Source organism: Polypterus senegalus, unplaced genomic scaffold (genome assembly GCF_016835505.1).
Source record: "Polypterus senegalus isolate Bchr_013 unplaced genomic scaffold, ASM1683550v1 scaffold_219, whole genome shotgun sequence".
In the NCBI taxonomy this organism is placed as follows: domain Eukaryota; kingdom Metazoa; phylum Chordata; class Cladistia; order Polypteriformes; family Polypteridae; genus Polypterus; species Polypterus senegalus.
The window spans coordinates 42,563-67,333 of record NW_024377781.1 but is presented as its reverse complement, the minus strand read 5'-3'; the positions used below and the strand labels follow the sequence as shown (position 1 = coordinate 67,333).

The 24,771-nt window shown below is 43.7% G+C and overlaps 1 protein-coding gene across 1 annotated transcript in view; it reads right to left on the bottom strand.

The window, feature by feature from the left end:
* Nucleotides 1-24,771, bottom strand: part of LOC120519471 (NACHT, LRR and PYD domains-containing protein 3-like) — a 65,318-nt gene that overhangs the window by 13,935 nt on the left and 26,612 nt on the right. Inside the window, exon 2 of the mRNA XM_039742474.1 lies at nucleotides 3,771-3,947. Within this exon, the coding sequence (XP_039598408.1) occupies nucleotides 3,771-3,947 (177 nt within the window). The remainder of the gene's footprint in view (nucleotides 1-3,770; nucleotides 3,948-24,771) is intronic.

The window sequence follows — 24,771 nt, the reverse complement described above, 5'->3', positions numbered from 1 at the left end:
TTACATTTCATCTGCCCAACCCTGTCCAAGTGACTCTGTGACAATTCAGCTGATTGTCCATTATCTATGGTACTGTTATAGAACCACACCATGAGTGACCTCAGTGAGCAGATTTGTACTGTGGTAACTACTGGTGACCACCACAATCCTACAATGCAATATGGCCCTCAGAAGCCTTTAGTGTCTGATCAGCGTGAGCCAATAGGAGAACTCTTAGACTTGGCCGTGCAGAGACACCTTCTAAACACCACCAGCGGATCACTTCCTGGTGATGCCCACTGAGCTGCCTATTCAGCCCCACCTCACCATGCAGCACCACCACCACACTTGACCTTCCACCTACTTTGGGGTCCTCTGTAAACTTAACTGGCCCACTCGTTGTATTCTTGTGAAATCATTTAAGTGGATTAAAATTAGCAGCAGCTCCAGCACTGACCCCTGCTGGACACCACTCGTAACTGATAAAGTTCCTCTCCCAACACCCTCTGCTTCCTGTGTCTAAGCCCATTGTGCCCTCGTTTACACACCACACCCTGAACTGCCACTTCTTTTAGTTTGATGCCCACCTCTCATGTGTCTCCTTATGAAATGCTTTCTGAAAGTCCAGATCAATAACATCATCTGCTCCGCTCTGATCAAATCGTTTTGTTTCCTCCTCACAGAATTCCAGCACTTTAGTTAAACACGACCTCCTCATCTCAGCCCATGCCGACTGCTCACTAATCGCCTTGTTCTGTTCCTGTCATGTGCTACTCACTCTTTTCTTAACGATTTCCTCCTTTCATTTCCCTGTGATGCACGTTAAGCTTACTGGCCTGTAGTTTCTTGGCTCTGCCCCATCACCTCCTTATACAACAGGATAACATTTCATAGCCTCCAGTCTTCAGGAATTTCTAAATCAAATATACGTCAAGAGTTTCTGTCTGCACTCACAGTCCTCCTGAAGCACTCATGAGGAAGATTCTCTAGTCCTGCTGATTTGTTAGGTTTCGGCCTACTTAACCTGAGCAGACCACTAAGTACCCTCTTAGTGGCCCCTTTTACTTTTGTCAGTTTATCGATTTCTTCACGGTGGAAAATCTCACAAAAGTCGCAATTTTAGAGAGTTCACAGTCTGTATATTTGAGTCCCTAATGTCGTTTTTACTGTCGCTCTCCTGCTGTCGTATGCCCTACGGTTTGTGCTAAAGTTCTTCTTTATCTGTTTTATTCTTTGCAGCTTCCTTTTTATCTTCTTATTAACCGCACTATGAAGTTTTTATTTTTTTACTATTTCCTAATTTTGTGGTACACCTGTCCTGTATTAAATCTCAGACGTTTGTCACCCTGCTCCACATCTCCTCCACTGTCTCCATAGTTTATCTCACTGAGGCTTTGGTACATCTGACCCAAACGTGGCTCACTAAACATAATGTGACTGTCTCAGTCTCCGTTTGTCACTCTGTGATGTTCTGGTCACTTGATCCTAATGGCTCAGTGACCGCTGCACCCTCAGCTCTACATGGTTTATTACAGGACCCCAAGTCCAGACAGCCCCCCGCTCTGGTGTGTTAATAAACAGTCGCTAATTACGTCTAACATCTCCTGCTCTTGTGCTCCGCTATTTGTAACGTTAGTCCCCATTAATATTTGGGTAGTTAACTCTTTCAGGATGGATGTTGACGTACGGCGACACCCCAGCGGTTGAAGGTGAATGTCGACTTTAGTGGTACAGGGTGGGAATCAGCTGTAAACAATGACAAAACTCGCTGTCACATTTAAGTTCAACTCTCTTTGCTAAAGGAAAGTCAGCTTTGTTGATTTGACCTTAAATCCCTAAACATAATGAGCCGTGAAGAACAAACGACGTCTAAAATGGCATCGATATCTGGCGAGAGAGAGAAGCAAAGCGTGTCATTTCTGAATCGGACTCTAACTTATCAGACTCCAATGTTCATTGAAGTGACCTGGAAATCAAAAGTGAAAGTGAAGCACCTGCGTCAGCTGATAGGCCCCAAGCTGATCACAGTGCTGAACACATTTGTGTAGCTGATGGGCCTGCAGCAACATTCACCTGGGTGGACAGACACTTACGATGACAAGAGGTACACACTAGATTGGGTGGTGTTGTCACCATCTCTGGTGCAGGGACAGCAGGAATGCACAGCTGACGACCTACTGAGCTGTCTTCGTGCAGGTGCCGCCATCAGCAGCGGGCCACCGAGCTGTCCTTATGCAGTATGTGTTACACTAGTGTCACTATTTCAGGCATCTTGTGCTTCATGCTGTGGCCACTGTCACCGCCAATTCACTGTCTGTGGTGGTGACAAACTGGCGGTATCAGCGGCCGCAGCACTAGATGCCCTGAAATGACGTGTTCTAAACTCCCCATCCTGCCCCCCAGTCCTCCACTAACTGACTCAAGTGCCTCTTTTAGGACTGCGGGGTCCTGAACACCTCAAACTCTGGCCTGATGCCCCCTGACAGTGTGCCCCTCTTATTTTACACTTAGGTCGGACTGTGACCCACCTGTTTATATCACTCTGGTCTGAAGTCTCCTCCTGTGCCACTTTGGGGGTCCACACTACCTTCTTACAGGACACTTGGAAAAGATCTGCCAATTCCTCACTCCAATGTAGGACAGCAGCCTCCTCATCTACTTCAAAGACCCTGAGCTCGAGGTGCTGGATCAGATGTAAGACCCCTGGAAGCAGGCCTTGATCAAGCCAGTGTCCATTAAACCCCACATCTCCCAGGACTCACGATTACAATGGCTGACAGTTAAGCTCTTTATAATTGAATTGTGACTTTAACAAACTGCAGGACCTCTTTGGTACTCACTGGCCCCTCTAAGCCCCCGTATTCCTGTTTAAGGGGTCTCACTACTGAATGCTTTAAGTCTTCTACTGCTGTTTCAGTTGTATTTTTGTTTTTGTGTTTCTTACTCGACTTTCCCATAATCCTCTCTTTTTCCCAAGTAACCTTTCTTCATGGCTTCCTTTCTACAAACCCAGCACAACTGTAAATACTGCGATTGTTTAAATGGCCACAATTTAAACCCCCTGTCACTGTCACACTTCACCCACACACTGCTGAGATGCCCTCACCCTTCACTCACAATGCGTCCATCACTCCTGGAGAATTGAAAAAAGAGCAGAAACCCACCAAAAGGAACAAAGAGCTGTCACATGTACAGTGACAAGTCAGGAGCAAATTGTAAAATACGTCAAAAATGAGTGACGCTTCACACACAGAGACAACACGCAGCACCAAACACTCTGCAGAGCCCACCGGCTGTCAACACGCAGGACACACCCTGATGTCATGAAGCCACTGGGGTCCAGGGGTGATGGGGAACTCAGGTGGTCTTCTCTCACATCTCCATGTTCTCCTCTGTTCTGCTGTTTCTTGTTATCTTTGGTGTCTGTGATGTGTTAGCGAGATAAGCACACGTGGACCTCACTCAGCCAACGTCAACCTGGGAAAACATGTCTGCCCCTCCTGCAGTTTACACCTGTGGGACATTCGACACTACGGAGAGCACTTGAGGACAAAATACACAGGAGAAGAAGACGGCGCTTGGGTTTGATAGTCAGAGCGATAAAGTGGGAACACACAGAACTCATCAAACACACACAGACACACACAGACACTCTCACACACAGAGACACACACAGACACTCTCACACACAGACACTCTCACACACAGACACACACACACACACACACACATCAAACACATATACACACACACACACACACGCACACACACACTCAGTGTTTTCTACTCACCCCAGTTTCTTCAGTTTACAGTTTGCACTCCTGAGGCCCTCACACAGCTGCTCCACTTCTGAGTCCTCCATCTTCTTGTTCTCACCCAGCCACAGTTCAGTCAGCTGCGAGTTTGGAGCAGAGAGAGCCGAGGAGAGAGCTGAGCAACATCTGACGGTGAGACGACATGACCAGAGACTGTGGAGACGAAGAGAGACAAGTGAGGACAGAGGAGAGACAGACAGACAGACAGAGAGGACATCAGTACAATAAATAATTGACACTGTGACAAAGCCTGAGTCCCCGTGACGTGCGTCCACAGTAAAGCACTGAGCACAGCAGAGCAAAGTGCATCTTGGGAATGAAACAAAAACTCAGATAAAAGCAGGAAAAGAAGAAAAGCCTTTGATCTGCTTGGGGCTCCTGCAGGAGTGAGATACATAGATGAAGGTTAAGAAGACGACACTGGGATTGTATGGAGAAGAAGAAGACGAGGACAATGTGGGGGGTCCAACATGACGTGAAGACGAGACACAGACGGAAGGCTCTCTAATGGATGACTCTCTATTTGCTGCCAGTTACTGTCAGTTATGTTGTGAAATGTCCACACCAGCAGACCCCCAGTAAGACCTGTGGTGTGAAGACCACCAGTGAGAGATGAGAAGGGGCTTAGGCTCCACTCTGCTGATGTCCTTCTAGTTTGGTGGATTCACCATAAAAACATCTCGGCCTGCTACCTGGTAAAGGACAATCCTAAAATGTCACCAGAGCTACTGCTCAGTGACGTCTCCTCTCAGGTCCCACACCAGCACCTCGTGTCCTTTGGTTCAGTTGATCTGAAAGCTGACTGACCTGACGTCATCTCCTGTGTCACTCGTCACTCGCAGAGCCTCAAGGGGGCGCTGACACACCACTGGAGAGGTCAGAAACAGGAGAGCGGTGGGGGGATTGGGGTCTTCTACTCCATCAAATTCAATCCAGTGAGCTTCTCCATTGTAATCCATTCTTGTTTGTCTCAGCACCAGAGAGCAGAGACGTGCTGCACGTTAGTCAGATATGTCAGTAAAAATTAAAAATACGAGGAATAAGACACCGAGTGACACCTGTGTGATGACAGCGAGTGACAGGAATAACCCATCTAATCATTCAGGACAGGAAATGTCACACTGGACTTGTCACCTCAGTCCCATTCATTGTTACCATTTCTCCCATAATCCTTCACTTCATATTCCTTGGTCAGTGAAGCACATTTAAGGGATTTGAACTTTAGGGATGAAACTGAAAAACTTCAAAAATAATAAAGAGAAGATAAGAAGGAAATGAACAAATCAGAAATCCAAAATGTTTTCAACGCCTCCATCAACACTGACAAGTGGGACTGGCGTTCAGCTCAGAATTCCTGTGCAAATATCACTGAGAACATTCTGGAATAAAAATATGGAGACAGAACAAGCACCTTTATTTTATATAGCGCCTCTCTGTTTCAAGACACAGACATACGGGCTGGTGAAGTGACTCAAGGGGGGGCGTCAGAGGCAGGATTTGAACCCGTGTCCTGGGGACTTGAAGTCCAGGACCTCAGCCAATAGCATTGGACAAAATGACAGAGGAGGCGGGGCTTGAGCTGTCCATCAGTTTAAGAGGTGATAAAGAGGAGGCGGCCATCTTCATCAGTCCTTTAATCACAGTGTCACTCCTTCAAGTCTTTAGTTGGGTCCCAAACTGTCACTTATCTTTATGACAAAAGTGTTTTATCATTTGAGTGGAAGAAAACATTGAATCAAAGTCTAAAGACTAAGGAGGTCCGAACGTCTGAAACTAAAATGCAGCTCACCAAGTGAGGAAGAGGAAATGACACAAGATAAGTGGGCAGCATGGTGGCACACCAGTTAGCATATTGCCTCACACGCTGGGCGCAGACCTCCATGCCAAGAATAAATAAAGGACATGAAACACTCAGAACACGCGGGGCTTGTGTGCTGAGACCAAATGAAATGTCACTCATGTGTTCTGCTGAGGTGACGGACCACCTGAACATTCTTAATGGCAGAAAAGAAGATGAGACCCGCTGTCAGCTCGGCCCTGCATTTCCTGTCCTCCTCCAGGACTCGGAGAGCCTCAGACTTGTCCACCATTCAGAAGGTCCAAGGCTGGGACTGCCCGCTCTGGGGGTCTCGTACCCCGTTACTGTCCCACTCTGTTATTCCCCCAAACTGGAATTCACAAAATCCACCAGCATTGGTTTGATTTCTGGTGAAGTCTTTTACTTCAACTGTCCTACAAATTTAAAATATAAATGTAACACCTCAGACTATGACCTTGAACTTCACTGAGTGGTAAAATTGTGAGAAAAAATACGTCAAGGCTCCGACATCAACAGGCAAGGGGTCAAGAGCAGGGGGGCAAACACAATGCCTGTGGGCCGAATCTGACAAGTGGACCTTCTTAATGAGCCCACGTCATTCAAAGTGAAAACAGGTTATGTGAGGCCTGAGATGTCAGGGTAGTCAGTCACATAGCACTCAGATCTGTGATATCATTTAGGAGAATTACATGAACACAACCGCCATTAATATTCACCTGCAGGGTTTGATTGGGCTTATTAGTACAAAAGAGCGAGAGACGAGAAAGAAACTGAAAATAATAAGAGAAGAGAGGAAAACGTGAAGATACGGTGCCACGCCACACGGCCAGAAAGAACAGTAGTGAGGCACTAGATAGATAGATAGATAGATAGACAGATAGATAGATAGATAGATAGATAGATAGATAGATAGATAGATAGATAGATAGATAGATAGATAGATAGATAGATAGATAGATAGATAGATAATTGTATTTATTTTTAATATAAACTTTATTTTGCACAATAACAGAAGACATGAACATATCAATACAAATAACAATTTCTCAATACAAATATAACACTGACATCACTCCACTACTCCCCGGTCCCCACACATTAAGTCAAGTACTCAAGTCTGTATTTAGTATTCAGTACTCCAGCTAATCCCTCCTAACGTTTAACATAACAATCGCACACCCGCTCTTCTTCGTTATTTCAAACTGATTTTTCGTCGCCCCTCCTCAATAGAGCACAGCACCCCCTTCAGTCCCCACACTTTTTCAAATCTTCAGTATTACGCATTGTTTTATAATATGTAAATTCCAGCTTAATTCTCAAAATTACATAACATTTGAAAATAAACAGTACATCATCTGGTAACGTACTAATCTGTTTATTATTACAGCTTTTTAAAATGGCTAACTTCGCTTGCCCAAGTAAATCATTTAAAAGTTGAAATTTTAATTTTGACGTTTTGTTATATTTCATGCCCCAAATAAATCTCTGATCATCAAAAGAAACAGTAAATTTTCACATATTTTCTGAAAGTACACAAACAGAGTTTGTAGTCTCGTTCAATATAAGAATAAATGATAAACAATCTCTTTCTCCCCACAGAAGGCCCATTTATTGCTCACATCACTCTGAATTTTACTTAGAAACACATTAGTTGCGATGACCCCGTGTACGATTCTCCACTGTAAATCGCCTGCTCTCTTATTATTAGGGGGTATATAAAATTCTCTCCATGCTGGCCTGACCTCCGCCTTTACATTTAATTTTTCAGTCCAGGGCGTCATGATGGTGTTTTTTAAATTTGAAAAATGGAAAATTTGATGCAGTACACATACACATCTTTTTTAGTTAAAGATCGAAAAAAATTACTTTCCTGTTCGTCAAGCCTTAAAATCGAGTCCTCCCTCACACCATTCATGTCCAATTTAGGTTCCACCTCCAGATCAGTAAAGCAGCCCTCCTCCTCCTCCACCATCTTTTTATGCACTGAGATCGAGTTCCCATGATTTTCTCTTAGCCTGAAGAAGTCTTTTGCCATAAAGGACAGTAAATAATTGACCGTTCTTACTGATCGTATGCCGATCCTTGAAACCAACACAGTGGCATCTCTAAAACTCTTGTTGTCCTCCTCCAATAACTGAGAAAAAACCACCATGCCACTTTTGATCAAAGTCTTTACAAAACTAATTTTAGAAAGTAGTGGACATGAGAATAAAGAATTAAAAATGAGGGGTTCATTGAAAAGTGAAGGGGATTTTGATGGCACTCTCTGAAGAAAGGAGCTCCAAGTACGTAAGACTCCCTTATAAAATTTGGGTAACGGAGTGAGATCAAACCTGCTCAAGTCCATTAGCAATAACTCCACATCAAAACCCAAATTTTCAATCTTATGGAAAAATGAAAGAGCTTTTCTTTTCCAAATTAGGGGTTCTAAAGAGAACAGGCTCTGTAAAACTATCAACCTGAAACTAGCAGCCTTACAGCAGACATCAATCAGCCCTCGTCCTCCTTCCTCCACCGGTAAACTGATGAGTCCTTTCTTGAGCCAGTGAATACCATTCCAAAAAAAGTGAACTAATAATGTTTGTATGGAGTGTAAGATACCTGATGGTGGGTCAACGCTCATCAGTCTGAGCCACAGCATGGAGGCAACAAGATTATTAATAACGAGAACTCTTCCTCTAAAAAAGAGCTTAGGTGCAATCCTCTGCCATTTCTTTAACCGCAAGTCATTCTGTTGTAAAAAGCCCTCCCAGTTGTCCTTTTCAGTGTCCTCACCACCCAGCACAAACCCGAGGTAACAGAAAGCTTTCCTATTCCAGCCCAGCCCTGATGGTAAGACTGGCGGAGGACGATGTGCCCAGTCCCCTGATAAATACGCATTCCCCCTCTCCCAGTTAACTTTAGCAGAAGATGCACCTTCAAAAAGTGCTAAACATTTACACATCTGCATAGGCCAGAAATTTAAAAGTTAGATTTTTACACAACGGAATTGTGAATCCCTGCAGGTGTTTCCCAAGGTTCAATGGAGATGGCGTATAATGTCCCAGACAAAGGACACCCCTGACGAATCCCCCTGGTCACAGCAAATGGCCGGCTTAACACCCCATTGATTTTCAACACTCCAAACACGTTTGAATACAACAATTTGATGTACTTTGCAAAATGTAAACCAAAACAAAACCAAATGCTCTTAAAGTTGTGAACAAATATTTGTGGTTGACCCGATCAAAAGCCTTTTCTTGGTTTAAAGATAGAACACCAACATCGAGATTGAAAGCTTTCGATGCAGAAATTATGTCCCACAGCACAGATATGTTGTCGTGAATTTGTCTGTCCGGTACGCAGTAGGGGTTTATGATGCTGCCCATCACTTTTCTCAGCCTCATCGCTAAACCCTTTGAGATGATTTTATAGTCCATGCAGAGTAAGCTCACGGGCCGCCAGTTCTTCAGCCTTTCTTAGGTAGCAAAGTGATGACAGCTCGGCGACAGCTGACCGGAAGCTCACCTGCTTGCAAACTGTCCTGTACCACATCAAAGAAGTCCATGCCTAATAATGGCCAGAACGGTTTATAAAATTCAACCGGTAAGCCGTCAATTCCCGGTGTCTTTCCAGTATTTAGACTCTCGAGTGCAACTGTGAGTTCTTGAAAAGTGAGGTCGCTGTCCAGAAACTCGGCTGAATCGTCAGAAATATGAGGCAGTCCTTTTAACAAAGTGGTCGAAGAAGAGAATGAGCGGCTCCTTTGAAAACAAAGTCTCGTAAAAAGACACAGCGAAGTCCCGGATGTCCTCAGTCTCTCTCAGCTCTTCTCCAGTGTCTTTTTGGAGGACATGAATAACTTTTCCTTGGGCCTCCTTTTTTTCCAAAGCAAAGAAAAATTTTGTAGGTGCATCGAAATGGTTAAGTTGTTGAAAATGAGAATGTATGAAAGCACTGTGAGCTCAAAGTTCCAATAAATCCCGTAGTGTCGTTTTCTTTGTGCTCAGGTTGTGCAACAGACCCTCAGAGTAGCAATTTAGTAGAGTCTGATGGATCTCGGTGATCTCTTCCTCGAGTTTCTTCATTTTTAAAATGCAGGCCTTGGTGACGTGTTCAGTGTACTGTTGACAGAACTGACGAATCTGCACCTTGGACACGTCCCACCACCGTCTCAGGGATCCGAAACTGCAGCTTGGTGGAACTCCACTGCTTCCAAAAGAAATGAAAACATTCCACAAAGTGACTGTCCTGAAGGAGAGTGGTGTTGAAATGCCAGTAAGATTTAATGGGAGGAGAAAAGTAACAGAAACCAGAGAGTGATCGGAAAAAGCGACAGGAGTGATGAGAGTGTCAGTTAATAAATTGAGGTGCCGTTTTGAACTGTGAAAGTGATCTAAGCGAGCCATCGAGAGGTGCCCTCTGCTCCCGTTGAGCCACGTGAACTGTCTGTCAGCTGGAAGGTGAGAGCGCCACACATCGACCAAGTCATAGGCCTCGATGATTTCCTTGAGTATCCTGACTGATCCCAAGTGTAGCTCGGCCCCATTTCTATCCATAAACCAGTCCTCTGTACAATTAAAATACAACCCCCAGCACGACGATCTCATTATTAGTAAATTCTTCCATAACCCCCCTTAATAATTCAAAGAAATCCACCCTGGCAGTGCCATTATTGGGGGCATAAACATTAATAAAAACCAATGAGTGGGGGCCATCCTCTGCCTCCAAAACTAACAGTCTGCCAGCCATAACCTCAGTCACCTTTGTGATTTTTACTAATCAGCACCGCCACCCCTGCGCTCACACTGGTGCCATGACTGAAAAAGCCCGTCCCTCCCCAGTCCTGCACCCAGGCAGCCAGACTCTGTGGATCTGAGTGGGTCTCTTGTAGGAAACCCACATCTAAGTGCTTTTGTCATAAAAACTCACACACCAAGGTCCTTTTTAAATTACCTCGACAGCCATTCACATTTAGGGTACCCACGTGTAACTCAGCCATAGTTACAACACAAAAGAAACAAAAAACACACCAGAAAACCAAGAGATTCACTCGCTTGACTGCAGCATCCATCAGGATTAATTTTGAAGAATCTTGCGCACTCTGCTGATTACGTTTTTTTAACCTGGTGGTCTCCTTTTGGACCAACCCTAAATTAGCTGCATTGCGCTTTATATTTTTTGCAGAACTCAAAAAGAGATCAAGGTCTGGAAAATAGTCCTGCACTTGAACCCCCCTCTTTCCCTCTTAATATTCCAAGAACTTCCTGATGCTCTTTGTGCTGTCAGAAATGTCAGAGGTATTCTCTCCTTCACCCTCCACACCTTCACCACTATCTGCAATATCCTTCTTTTTAACTGATACAATTTGTTTTTTGGACCGATTGTCCGACATTGAAATCTTTTTTGCTCCCGTGGTGGACTCCACTGCTTCCTTTCTTTTCCTAGTGGTGATTTGTGATGTCTCCTTACACTCACTCGACTCCACACTCACATCCATCTTGTGTGCCTCACTCACTGCTGCTCTCCTTGCACCTTTGATTTCCTTCCTACTGTTGCTGTTTCTTGTGTTTTGTTCAGTGCCCAGGCCCAACTCAAGATTGCCCTCAGTAGTATCTACATTGGGCATGTCTACGTTTGTCTCATTATTAGTGGGCAGTGTTGCACCACTTGGAGACGATCATCTCCTGCTGTATCATTACAGCCCCCTTCATCCTGAAGCAGGGTGACATTCTCATCACTGCAGACCTCTGCAGCCTGACCAGTGGGGGTCTCCTCAGTCTCAGCTGTGCGCCCTTCATTAAGGACGGAGGCTCCTTCACCTGGGACACTGGGCTCATCTACAGGTGTATCACCAGCCTCAGCCAGCACACCTTCATTATTATTTTCATGCTCTTTTTTAGTGTCTATTGCAGCATTACATTCATCAGCAGGCTCCATTTGCTCCTCAGTTTCCTTCTCATCTAATTCACTCTCACTATCAGTCAGCTCATCTTCTTCAAACTCCTCCTCTTCTTCAGTCTCTGGCTCACTCTCTCTACTTTCTTCATCACTTAAATAAACAGTCAATCACTTTATGGCCTGCTCTACCACAACTGAAACATTTCATCGACTCAGAACTCACAAACACCACGTAATCCATACCCTCCACTCGGAACTTTAAGGCCACGTTAAGTTCATCATTTGCGTTTTTTAAAATCATATAAAGCTGTCGCTGAAAAGACAGGGAGACATCACTTCACCATATCAGCGCAGTTCACGCTGCAAGATTTCATTACTCAAGAAAGGAGGCACATTAGAAATGATAATCTTACGAGCAGGAGTCGACAGCGGCAACACGGAGATCAGCGCGCCACTAAGCACAACACCCTGCTCGACCAGTCGGGGCACCAGCGCTTCATCATCCAGGAAAATCACCACCACTTTATACATACGTGAGGCCGACCGCACATTCTTACACCCCACAACGCAGACCTCAACCGAGACCGCCGGATCAACAAGCAACTTTATGGTGTGCCTTCTGGAAAGATTTGAAAAACTATCTGGAGATAAGACATCTCGTATAACTTTAGACGCCGCCATAGTGGCAAAGCCAAAACCGCATCCTCTTTAAAAACAGAAAAAGTATTCATAAAACTAAAACAAACAAACAAAAAAGAAAAAAGAAAGAGAGAGATACTCACAACACGCACCGCCGTCGACAACCGAAACCACAGACACGCAAACCCCAGACCACACCAATCGAGAGCCAAACAGATAGATAGATAGATAGATAGATAGATAGATAGATAGATAGATAGATAGATAGATAGATAGATAGATAGATAGATAGATAGATTTTTTTATTTTACTTAATTGAAACAGAAAATATCACAAGAATAAGCATCCGTATTTAAAAAGTACAGATACAACAGAAAGTGTTATAAATAAGCTATACAAAGACTTCCAACTCTTCCATCCCTATTAAGCCCGTGTAACCCCACACACTGTTATCATTTATAATATTTTATTTTTCCCATCTCCCCAAGTGTCCTCCTCATTTATATTCATCTATATTAATAAAAGGCAAAGCCCTCACTGACTCACTCACTCACTCACTCACTGACTCACTCATCACTAATTTTCCAACTTCCCGTGTAGGTAGAAGGCTGAAATTTGGCAGCCTTATTCCTTACAGCTTACTTACAAAAGTTAAGAAGGTTTCATTTCGAAATTCTACATGTTACAGTTGTAACGGTCGATAACGGTCGACAACGTCCGCCATGTTGAACTTTCTTATTTATGGCCCCATCTTCATGAAATTTGGTAGGTGGCTTCCCTGCGCTAACCAAAACCGATGTACATACTTATTTCAGTGGTATGATGCCACTGTCAGCCGCCATATTGAAGTTTCCAATGTCACTAATTCTCCAACTTCCCTTGTAGGTAGAAGGCTGAAATTTTGCAGGCTCATTCCTTACAGCTTACTTACAAAAGTTAAGCAGCTTTCATTTTCAAATTCTACGCGTAACAGTCATAACGGTAAACAACGTCCGCAATGTTGAACTTTCTTATTCATGGCCCCATCTTCACAAAATTTGGTAGGTGGCTTCCCTGCGCTAACTGAAACCAATGTACGTACTTATTTTGGTGGTATGACGCCACTGTCAGCCGCCATATTGAACTTTCCAACGTCACTAATTCTCCAACATCCCGTGTAGGTAGAAGGCTGAAATTTGGTACTTATTTCGGTGGTATGATGCCACTGTCGGCCGCCATATTGAACTTTTCAACGGTCTTTGTTACTTATGGTCCCATCTTCAAGAAATTTGGTACGCGGATTCCCAACGCTAACTGAATCCTACTTACGTACATATATACGTCTATAGCCTGCAGCTCGGTCACCGTGTGAGGCGGCGTTGGGTCCCCCATCCCAACGCCTCCCACGTTGTTGGCTGCCTGCCTATATAAGGCCGTCTGTCGCTCCAGTCTCTACATTCCCTTCCTTGCTTCGCCACGGGATTCACATCTCCCTGCTATTAACTACAGCCTTTTTATTCTAATCCACGGCTTCTCCACTGTTTTATTGTTCATTTATTACGATTATAGTTATTGTGTAGGTATTTTAGACTTACTTTACATTGTTCAGGTACCCATTTCCTTTATCATTCCAGCCGTACCCCCATTAACATGTCTATCGAGGTGATCACCATCGATCGAGAACTGTCACTTACCGAGTGGTTTCCATGCCCGGAGATGGCACCTGCCTTTTCCATTTTCTTGTTACATATTGCACGGCCATATCAGGCTCACTCTTGATATCTGGAGGAACATTGTGTCTTATGTATTGAATGACTGGGACAGGTTCAAGGTGTGGACTGATGACGATACAGGAGATAATTAGACTACACAGGAGCACTAGAAGAGTGAAATGCTTAAGCCCTTCACCTATGGATCTGCATGTGAGTTGATGGCTGCCGCTGAATTGTTCGGTTGTCGCTTTCAAGTGTACCGAAATGGCCAAAAATTTTACACCTTTCGACAACCGCCATTGCCTCTTAAACATCTTAGATTGACATGTGACGATTTCAGTAGTGGACACTTTGATGTTTATGAATGTTTAAACTCTCAAAAGTTGGATGTAAAGTTATCGATGAAACTGGTTCTATACTTAACAACGCTTGACAGATGCCGAATGTCACTTCAACACAAGTCCTACAAATACTGTCGTAATTGAAACAAACCATGAAACTCAAACCGATTATGACAGCAGCAATCCAAGCTGTGAGATTTGAAACAAGATTACTGTTCACATGGCCAACTGTACGTTACATGCTCAAGAGTAAGCTCAGCGCACAGCTTGGTCATGTTACAACCGGAGGGCCGAACTGACAACGTGGTATACAAAGAGATCCTTAACAAATAATTATTGGTATATTTTCCCTCAATTTAAAAAGGTTTAATTTTCTTCTTAATAAAAATTTTAAGGCAGTACTTCGCCGCTGCGAAGCGCGGGTATTTTGCTAGTAATAAATAAAACCAAAGCCCTGTCGGCCCCGATTCTCAGTGTTGATCACTTCCTCCATATAACTTCCACTTTTTCAGTTTTTCAACAGTGAGTTATTAATTTATTTTCATTTCTCCCTCCTCTATAGCAACACAGTACCCCATTTCGCACACCACACATCCTCTAAATGTCCGTTCTGTGTGTTAGTTTTTAATAAGTAAATTTCAGTTTGATCCTTGAGTGACTGTTCAGCCTAAACAGTAACAGGACGTCCTCAGGTCCTTATCCTTACTGTTTATTTTTTCAACTTTTTCAAGTTGCTAGTTTTTCTTCACCTGCTCCAGTTGTTCTTATCATATACGGCTCCATAAATAAACCACAATATTAAAATCCAGACTTAGTTTTGTACACAAATCAATTAAAAACTTGAATAGAAATCTTAAGCATGATACAAACATATAGTCATATGAAAAAGTTTGGGAACCCCTCTCAGCCTGCATAATAATTGACTCTCCTTTCAACAAAAAAGATAACAGTGGTATGTCTTTCATTTCCTAGGAACATCAGAGTACTGGGTGGGGTGTTTTCCGAACAAAGATTTTTAGTGACTCAGTATTTAGTTGTCATTGTGCTGATTTGAATGCATGTCTCACTGCTCAATGCTGATTACTTGCAACACCATATTGTTTGGATGAGCTCATTAAGCCTTGAACTTCATACACAGGTGTTTCCAATCCTGAGAAAAGGTATTTAAGGAGGTCAATTGCAAGTTGTGCTTCCTTTCCTTTGACTCTCCTCTGAAGAGTGACAGACAGCATGGGATCCTCAAAGCAACTCTCCAAAGATCTGAAAACAAATATTGTTCAGCCTCCTGGTTTAGAAGAAGGCTACAAAAAGCCACCTCAGAGGTTTAAACTGTCAGTTTCAACTGGAAGGAATGGAATCAGGAAATGGAAGGCCACAGGCACAGTTGCTGTTAAACCAACCCAGCAGGTCTGGCAGGCCAAGAAAAATACAGGAGCGACATATGAGCAAGATTTTGAGAATGGCTACAGACAACCCACAGATCACCTCCAAAGACCTGTAAGAACATCTTGCTGCAGATGGTATATCTGTACATTGTTCATCGTTCATCGCAATTTGCACAACGAACATCTGTATGGCAGGGTGATGAGAAAGAAGCCCTTTCTGCACTCACACCACAAACAGAGTCGCTTGTTGTATGCCAATGCTCATTTAGACAAGCCAGATTCATTTTAGAACAAAGTGCTTTGGACTGATGAGACAAAAATGGAATTATTTGGTCCTAACAAAAAGCGCTTTGCATGGCGGAAGAAGAACACCGTATTCCAAGAAAAACACCTGCTACCTCCTGTCAAATTTGGTGGAGGTTCCATCACACTGTGGGGCTGTGTGGCCAGTTCAGGGACTGGGGCCCTTGTTAAAGTCGAGGGTCGCATGAATTCAACCCAATTTCAACACATTATTCAAGATAATGTCATCAGTCACAAAGTTGAAGTTATGCAGGGGTTGGATATTCCAACAAGACAATGACCCAAAACACAGTTCGAAATCTACAAAGGCATTCATACAGAAGGAGAAGTGCAATGTTCTGGAATGGCTGTCACAGTCTCCTGAGTTGAATATCATTGAAAATCTATGGGATGATTTGAAGCAGGACGTCCATGCTCGGCAGCCATCAAATTTAACTGAACTGGAGAGATTTTGTATGAAGAATGGTCAGAAATACCTCCATCCAGAATCCAGACACTCATCACAGGCTATAGGAGGACACCATCTGGAGGCTCAAAGGAGCAAAAGGAGGCTCAGCTAAGTATTGATGTCATATCTCTGTTGGGTGCCCACATTTATGCACTTGTCATATATTAAAAGGAAGTTGCTACTTTGAAAGCTCAGCCAATGATAAACAAAAATCCAAAAAATGAAAAGGACTTCCCAAACTTTTTCATATGACTGTTGTCACACACGTGCGACTAGGAAGACGTTGTATGGACCAAGCAAAGGTAATTCCACACCAGGCCAGGGAGTGGCGGGTGCACTAAACCTTCATCCTGTTATCTGTACAGACCAGCCATGGGAAAACCTGCCTGATTTAAAACAGAGGACGTCACTCCCGGTTCCGTTGCCCAGAATATTATCACTTCCGGCACCTACTCTGACTACTGAAGAACATCACTTCCGGTTCCCTTACATCACTTCCTGTCCTATTCCTTAAAACCGCCATCTTGACAAACCATCAACAGTTCTGTTTTGGACTCAGTATAGAGAACATCTCTGTATTCATTCACAAATCTTTTGCAGTCCTGAATAATATACAGGTGGCTGCCCCAAACCTTTCTAAGTGTGTCGAGTCTATTCCTTTTACACTGTATAAAAATGGTTTCTCTTTGCCCACATAAATCACATCTGACATCCTCTGTCACTTTAATTCTTTTTAAGAAGGAGTTTGTGGCTATAACGCTGTGCCCAATCCTCCACTGGAGGTCTCCTGTCCTTTTGTCACTCGGGGACTTGTCCAGCTTCCCCCTGGCCGGCACCCTCCCTAATACTACCCCTAAATGTTCCCTCCATTGCAAATCCAAGATTATCTTCAGAGAAAGAGCAATGGATGACTTTAACACAATAGTGATAAAGTTCTTTTTTAGAAAGAGACATAAATGATACCAAATTTCCTTTCTCAAACGTTATAATTGAGTTTTTGGGGATGGAGTTGAGATCGACTGCAGGACAGACCTGTATATCTGTACTGGTGGTGCTGATGGAGTCCTCAAGTCAGTGATGAAAGCCTTTACAACCCATTGGGACCCATGGCCACCGCCAGGGGGCGCCTTAAGCATCATGGAACACAGGAAACATTTTCTTCCGCCACACCCGGGAAGATGGAGGAAGACCCTTCCAGGGACGCCTGGAGTGCTTCCGGTGCAAAGGGCAGCACTTCCGGCACACCAGGAAGTGCTGCCGGAAGGATGTCATCGGACACCTGTAGCACATCCGGGCGGGAATAAAAGGGGCTGCCTTCCTACAATCTGGGAGCTAAAGTTGGGAGCGGGATCCGGACGAAGCTCCCATAATGAGAGGAAAGGTGGCCACGGACACTGAGAGAAGCCCAAATTAGGAGTGATTGGTGCTGTGAGTACTGTGTTGTCTTTGGGACTGTTTATTTGTGCTTTAATAAACATATGTGTTTTATAAAGATATGGTTTCCGACTGGTGGAGTCCGAGCAAGTCTCACACCACCTAGAAATGAACACCAGCAAAACCAAAGAACTGGTAGTGGATTTTAGTTGACCCAGGCCCCTCAAGGACCCCGTGATAATCAGAGGTGACTGTGTGCAGAGGGTGCAGACCTATAAATACCTGGGAGTGCAGCTGAATGATAAATTGGACTGGACTGCCAATACTGATGCTCTGTGTAAGAAAGGACAGAGCCGACTATACTTCCTTAGAAGGCTGGCGTCCTTCAACATCTGCCATAAGATGCTACAGATGTTCTATCAGACGGTTGTGGTGAGCGCTCTCGTCTATACGATGGTGTGCTGGGGAGGCAGCATAAAGAAGAGGGACGCCTCATGCCTGGACAAACTGGTGAGGAAGGCAGGCTCTATTGTAGGCACGGAGCTGGACAGTTTGACATCTGTGGCAGAGCGACGGGTGCTGAGCAGACTCCTGTCAATCATGGAGAATCCACTGAACAGGATCATCTCCAGACAGAGGAGCAGCTTCAGCGACAGACTGCTGTCACCATCCTGCTCCACTGACGGACTGAGGAGACCCCACACTATGCGACTCTTCAGTTCCACCCGGGGGGTAAACGTTAATATTATACAAAGTTATTGTCTGTTTTACCTGCATTGCTATCACTCTTTAATTAAATACTGTTTTTTATCAGTTTGCTGCTGCTGCTGGAGTATGGGAATTTTCCCTTGGGATTAATAAAATATCTATCTATCTATCTATCTATCTATCTATCTATCTATCTATCTATCTATCTATCTATCTATCTATCTATCTATCTAATCTGATAAAGGAATGGCTCAATCGACAAAGAGTACAACATCCCTGATAATGCGCACCCCTGTCGAATCCCCCTCTTGACCAAGAAAGGGGCACTCAACGTGCCATTAATCTTTAAAATACCAAAAACACTAAGTATACAAGAGTTTGATCATTTTGATAAAATTTTCCCCAAACCCAAAGCATCTCAAGATGTTAAAGAAATATTAACTCTATCAAAAGCCTTCTCCTGATCAATAGATAAAATTCCCAGATCGACGTCATACATTTTGGATGCTGCAATCACATCACGCATGAAGAAAATGTTATCAAAAATTGACTGGTCAGATACACAGGAAGCGTGACTGGAATTTACAACCAATCTCATTACAGTCCTCAGATGGTTTGCCAAAGTCCTGGAGAAAACCTTATAGCCTGTACAGAGCAGACTCACGGGACGCCAGTTCTTTATTTGGCATAGATCTCTTTTGTTGGGAAGCATAGTGATCACCGCTCTTCTGCAGCTCAGAGGTAACTTCCCATCTCTTAAACTTTCCATGAACACTGCATGCTTTTCAGGCCCCAGTAATGGGCAGAACTGTCTGTAGAACTTAATGGGAAGGCAGTCAATCCCTGGAGACTTTCCTGTGTTTAGATGGGAGAGTGAATCCGACACTTCCTGAAAGGTTATCTCAGAGTCCAGTTTGAGCTTAAAATCATTTGGGATCCTAGGAAGTCCATTGAGAAAATCCGCTATTGCCAATTTATCAATAGAATCATCTTTAAATAAGTTTGTATAAAAAGCAAAGTTTCGGGTGTCTTCAGTGGTGCACAGTTCTCTCCCTTCTGTGTCGTGCAGCATCTGAATCAGTTTTCTTTGGGCTTCTTTCTTCTCCAACCAAAAGAAAAATTTTGTAGGTGCATCCAGATGATTCATGTGTTGAAAACGTGACCTCACCAGGGCCCCTTGTGCACGTAATGAGCAAAGGAACGCTTTTTAGATGTTAGAGCAGAAAATATCTCCTCATCAACTCCCTTTTGTAAAGCATCCTGCAGTTTTAAAATGTCCTCTTCCAAAGCTTCCATGTTTAGTAGGCACTTTTTCACGTGACTTCCTGTGTGTATTGTTGACAAAAAGCCTTTATCTGAACTTTCGAAATGTCCCACCACTGCTTGAGTGAATCAAACCTAGATTTGGTAACAGTCCACTGCTTCCAGAAAAACTCAAAACATTTGACAAAATGGCCATCTTCTAGTAGTGAAACATTGAAATACCAGAAAGTTTTGAAAGAAGGTTTCTTTTTAGGGATGACAACTTTCAACCCAACCAAAGAATGGTCAGAAAAGCCAACAGCAGTGATAGAGGCAGAAGTGACAGTGTTCAGATTGTGACTGGGACCGTAAAAGCGATCTAATCGAGCCATAGCCACTCCATCCCTTCACCCAGGTGTACTGTCTGTCTGATGGGAATTTATGGCACCAGACATCCACAAGATCGGCCCGTTTTAAAAGAGCTGCTATGACTTGAGTAGAGCCAGGATCGCCATTGCGATCCAACATGTAATTAACTGTGCTATTAAAATCACCACCCACCAGCACCAACTTGCCATTAACAGAAGAATCAACCACCCACCCTTCATAATGATTCAAAGAAGCAAATCCTTTCTTTCCCATTGGTAGGGGCATAGACATTAATGAACACCACATCCTGATCCCAGTCTTTAACCTGAAACACCAACCAGCATCCAGCCACCACCTCACTGATGGCAATGACCTGGAATTTAACAGATTTTGACAATAACAAGGTCACCCCAGCAATAAGACATGACCTGACCCCCCATTCTCGTAGCCAGTTTGGTTGATTCTGAAGGTCAGAATGGGTTTCCTGGAGCAGGCTGACATGCAAAGCTTTCTGTTCTAAGAAATTAAAAACCACAGCCCTCTTTGTCCCTCCTCTACAGCCATTAATACTTAAACTCCCAATGTGAAGTGACTGCCAATTGGAGTCCACTGTAACAAACATCACACCAAACAAATCATCTGACTAAAGAGGCAATCCATTTTTTTGGGTTGAGTGACTTGCGCACTTTACTGATAACATACTTTAATCTGGTTGCTTCTTTTTGCTCCATGCCTAACTGAACTGCTTCACGCATAACTCTTTGTGCAGACACGAGAAATAACTGCAGATCTGGAAAATGATCTTCAACCTTCACTCCTTTCTTGCCATCAATAAACTCCAAAAAAGTCCTAATACTGTCAGTACTATAACTGCCTCTTAGCAGATACTGAGAGGTGTCAATGTCACTCTCACCCTCCACATTAGTGTCTCTTAACTCGTTTGCGATGTTACTTTGATTTGTCACACACTCGCTATGTTCCGCAGATGACTAATTTGACACAAGACTTTTCTTTACCTGTCCTCTATCCGTTGATTGCTCCTTCCTTTTTTGAGTGGAAACATTAACAAGCTCATTGCTCGCACTCACTCCTTCACACACCGCTGCACTGCCGCTCACCACAGTGGCCACTCTGCCATCAGTCTCGGCTCTCTCACATCTCTGGCCCTCAGCAGCCCCCTTCAATGAGCTCTCCGGCAGGAGACTGTGATCGGAAGTGTTCACTTCTACAATCGTATCAGTGATCTGAGGCTCATTTACAGCCGGGACCAGTGGCACAGCTTCTCCCGAGCAAACTGCCACTGCTGCCACCCCAGTGCTGTTGATCTCAGGCAATACGTGAACTTCAGTTGGTGTGCGCTCTTCCAGCTCGCGGAGCTCAGGACTGACTGATAGGCGATCAGCTGAACCGCCGGCCTTGGCCGACATATCTGTAATACTTTGAAGCAGACTCTTCTCAGGAGCCGTCGTCACCAAAGTACTAAGGGGCTGATCACAAACAACACCCGTTGCAGCCATTGACTCCTTCATATCAGTTTCACACTCATCCATACTTTCAACCCCTTCGCCACTCTCAGATTCATGCTCACTATTTCAGTGTTCATGTCATCTAAATTCTCCTCAGGGTGAGTAGGAGAACCCGCAAATACCACTGATCCAGTTTTACACTGTGAGGCCTTGTGTCCTGCTCTACTGCACGTGAAACATTTCATGGATTCAAACGTGACAAACACAACATAGTCACTGCTGTCCACTTTAAATCAGAGGGCTATATTGATATCGTCGTTCATGTTGTTTAGTATCATTTATGCATGTCTACGAAACGAAACGTGTTTTAATTCATGCCGTTTGCACCCAAGAGGGATCATTGTTAATTCTGAAACGATCTGGCCATAACGCTTCAGTTCATTTACCAGAACATCATTCTTTAAAAATGGAGGAACATTTGAAACAATTACTTTTTTAACTGGTGTTGATAAAGGCAAAACAGGGACAAGCGCTCCGCTTATAACTAACACTCCCTCTACCAGCTTATTCACCAGGGATTCCTCATTTACAAAAACCACCACTGATTTATTCATTCTTGATGCCGAACAAACATTTTTATATCCAACTACTCTCCCAACTGCCTCCACACACATCTCAACAGAGACCATTGGATCTGCCAAGATCTTAGCGTCATTGCGGTGGGAGAGATTCTCATAAAACTCTCTGAACACGGCCATGGCCAAAAAACATGCCAAGGCCACGTCTTAACTAACAACAAACTTTACAACAGTAATATAGCTAAGAGAGAAAAAGAAAAGAAAAAAACAAATACTCACAGAGACCCTCCACGAACGAAACCGGCCCGCAACCAACAACTACGCCCATCCAGACCAGAGCAGTCAACTGACAGAGAGTCCACAGATAGATAGATAGATAGATAGATAGATAGATAGATAGATAGATAGATAGATAGATGTGAAAGGCACTATATTATTAAAATATAGGTAACTCTTCCTCAGTACCCCAAGTACATTTTAAAGTATTGAAGTCAGTAGTGAGTCCCTAATAAGTGAATTCTCCTTTCAATCTGCTGTTAACTAAAACTTTGACCATCACTAACAGTACATCAGTAGTCAATGTATTCTCATTTTTAGTTCAAATAGCTAATATGGCCTGTCCTAGTAAAATTATTTCAAATAAAACACTTGTTTTTCATTTTTTGCATAAAGCGGCTGTTGTATTCCAAGAAGCCTGAAGGTTTCTATTCTGCAAGAAACACCTGCCAGTCCCTGAGCTTCTCCATCTACAGGTAGGTGGAAAACAGGGGGTCAGCATGTCACATGTGCAACCACATTGAACAGATGAGGTTATTAATAACGAGTACCCGTCTACAGAATGATAGTTTGCTAATTCACTGCCTCCATCACTGTAATCTGCCATGGTGGAGATGATCCAACACTCCACACCAATTGTCATCTGCTGTCCTGCACTGTGTGATCAAAATGCCGAGATATTTAAAAGCCAATCTATTCCTGTGATGTTCTTTTGGAAGTCCTGGAGGTTTTTGTGTTTCCAATTACAAAGGTGTTACTTTTATCCCAGTTAACTCTACTGGAGCACATGGCTTCAAATGCTGCTAAGCTACAGAGCAGGGGTCTGACATCGTCACAATGTGTGACAATTACTGAGACATCTTCAGCACAGACCACCACCTTAAAGGACTCTCTGGGGCAGCAAGGAATGGTCAGACCCTGCAGTTGGCACCTAAGCTGGTGAAGCAGAGGGTCCACAGACAGTGAATATAACATACCAGAGAGGGCACAGCCCTGCTGAATACCCCAAGACACTTGAAGGGGACTGCCCAGCCAACCATTCATTTTTAACACACTAAATCCGTTTGTATACAATCGTTGTATGAAGTTCAAAAAGGATTTCTCAAACCCAAAAGTCTTAAAAACCTTAACGATATATTGATGGTCTTCTCTATCAAAAGCTTTGTGTTGATCAAGAGAAATCAAACCCAACTTAAAGCCACCAGACCCCAAACAAAGACAAAGTTGTTATCGATGAGACGTCCCAGCATGCAGCAGGTCTGCTCATGTGAGATGAGCTGATTCTTTCCTGTTCTCAAAGCTGATGCTTTAGAAATAAGTTTGTAGTCCACGCTTAAAAGGCTGACTGGCCGCCAGGTTTGGAGACAGAAGGGGTCTCCTCCTTTTTCACCAGCAGAGTTACAAATGAACAGCTTAATAGAACTTCCAGTAGGTCTCCACCCAGCTGCTCCCAGAAATCCTTCTAAGACATGGCCGGCAGTTTATCAGTCCCTGGAGCTTTACCGATATTAAGGCTACTTAGGGCTGAAGTGAGTCCATCAAGAGACAAGTAGGAATCTTAAAAGTGTTCTTTCAAAGTCTGAAAGTTTGGGCAAATCCTTAAAGAAAAAGTCTACCTTAGGCGATGACTCCATCTCTTCAGCCGAGAACAACGGCTAGTAAAATCATAAAGCAAAGTTTCTGATATCTTCAGGGGTGTGTGGCTCCGTTCTGTTTTTATCCTGGGGGCCTTGCCCCCGGACCCTAAATTACTCCACCCACCCGGGGAATAGCGGAGCACTGGCAAGAGAGTTGACATTTCCCCCGGGGTAAAGAAGGCAAAAAAATGTCTAAACTGGGGGTGATGCCGGGATCAACAAGATATAAAAAAACCAGAAGGCAAATGAGAAAGAAAGGGCAAAGGCCGGGGGGCTAAAACAAAGTTGCTGGAATTAAACGGAATGGCAGCGCAACAAAAGGGCAGGGTTGCAACAAGAACGCAACGGCTGATGCTGCAACAGGAAAGAAAGGGCTACAAAAATGGTGAAACCGAAGGTGCTGGGTAAAAATTTAACGCTTGATCAATTGAGGGTCTCAAAGGGGGACATTACACTAGGATTGAATTGCCAAAATTTTTCCCCCAGTGGAAGAAAAAAAAGAAAAAGTCATCCAATGTAAAAAAATGGAGAAAGACTGGCTGTTAAAAATGGGAATAGAAGGTACAACTGTTGAAGTCCGCCCGAAATCGAAAGTTCAAACCCGTGAAATTCGGGTTTAACTTTTTCAAAAATAATCGGGGGTGACTTTAAAAAGGAATCTGAGATAGAGCAGCTTTTAAGAAGCGGATCAAACACGTAGACCCAGACCAAGGTCTTTTATGTTCGTTTTGAACGTTTTTCATTTAAGCTAGGGTAATGGCACTTCAGAAACAAGGAAGATTTCATTTGAAAATAACCCATTCGTTCTTTCCTGACTTTTT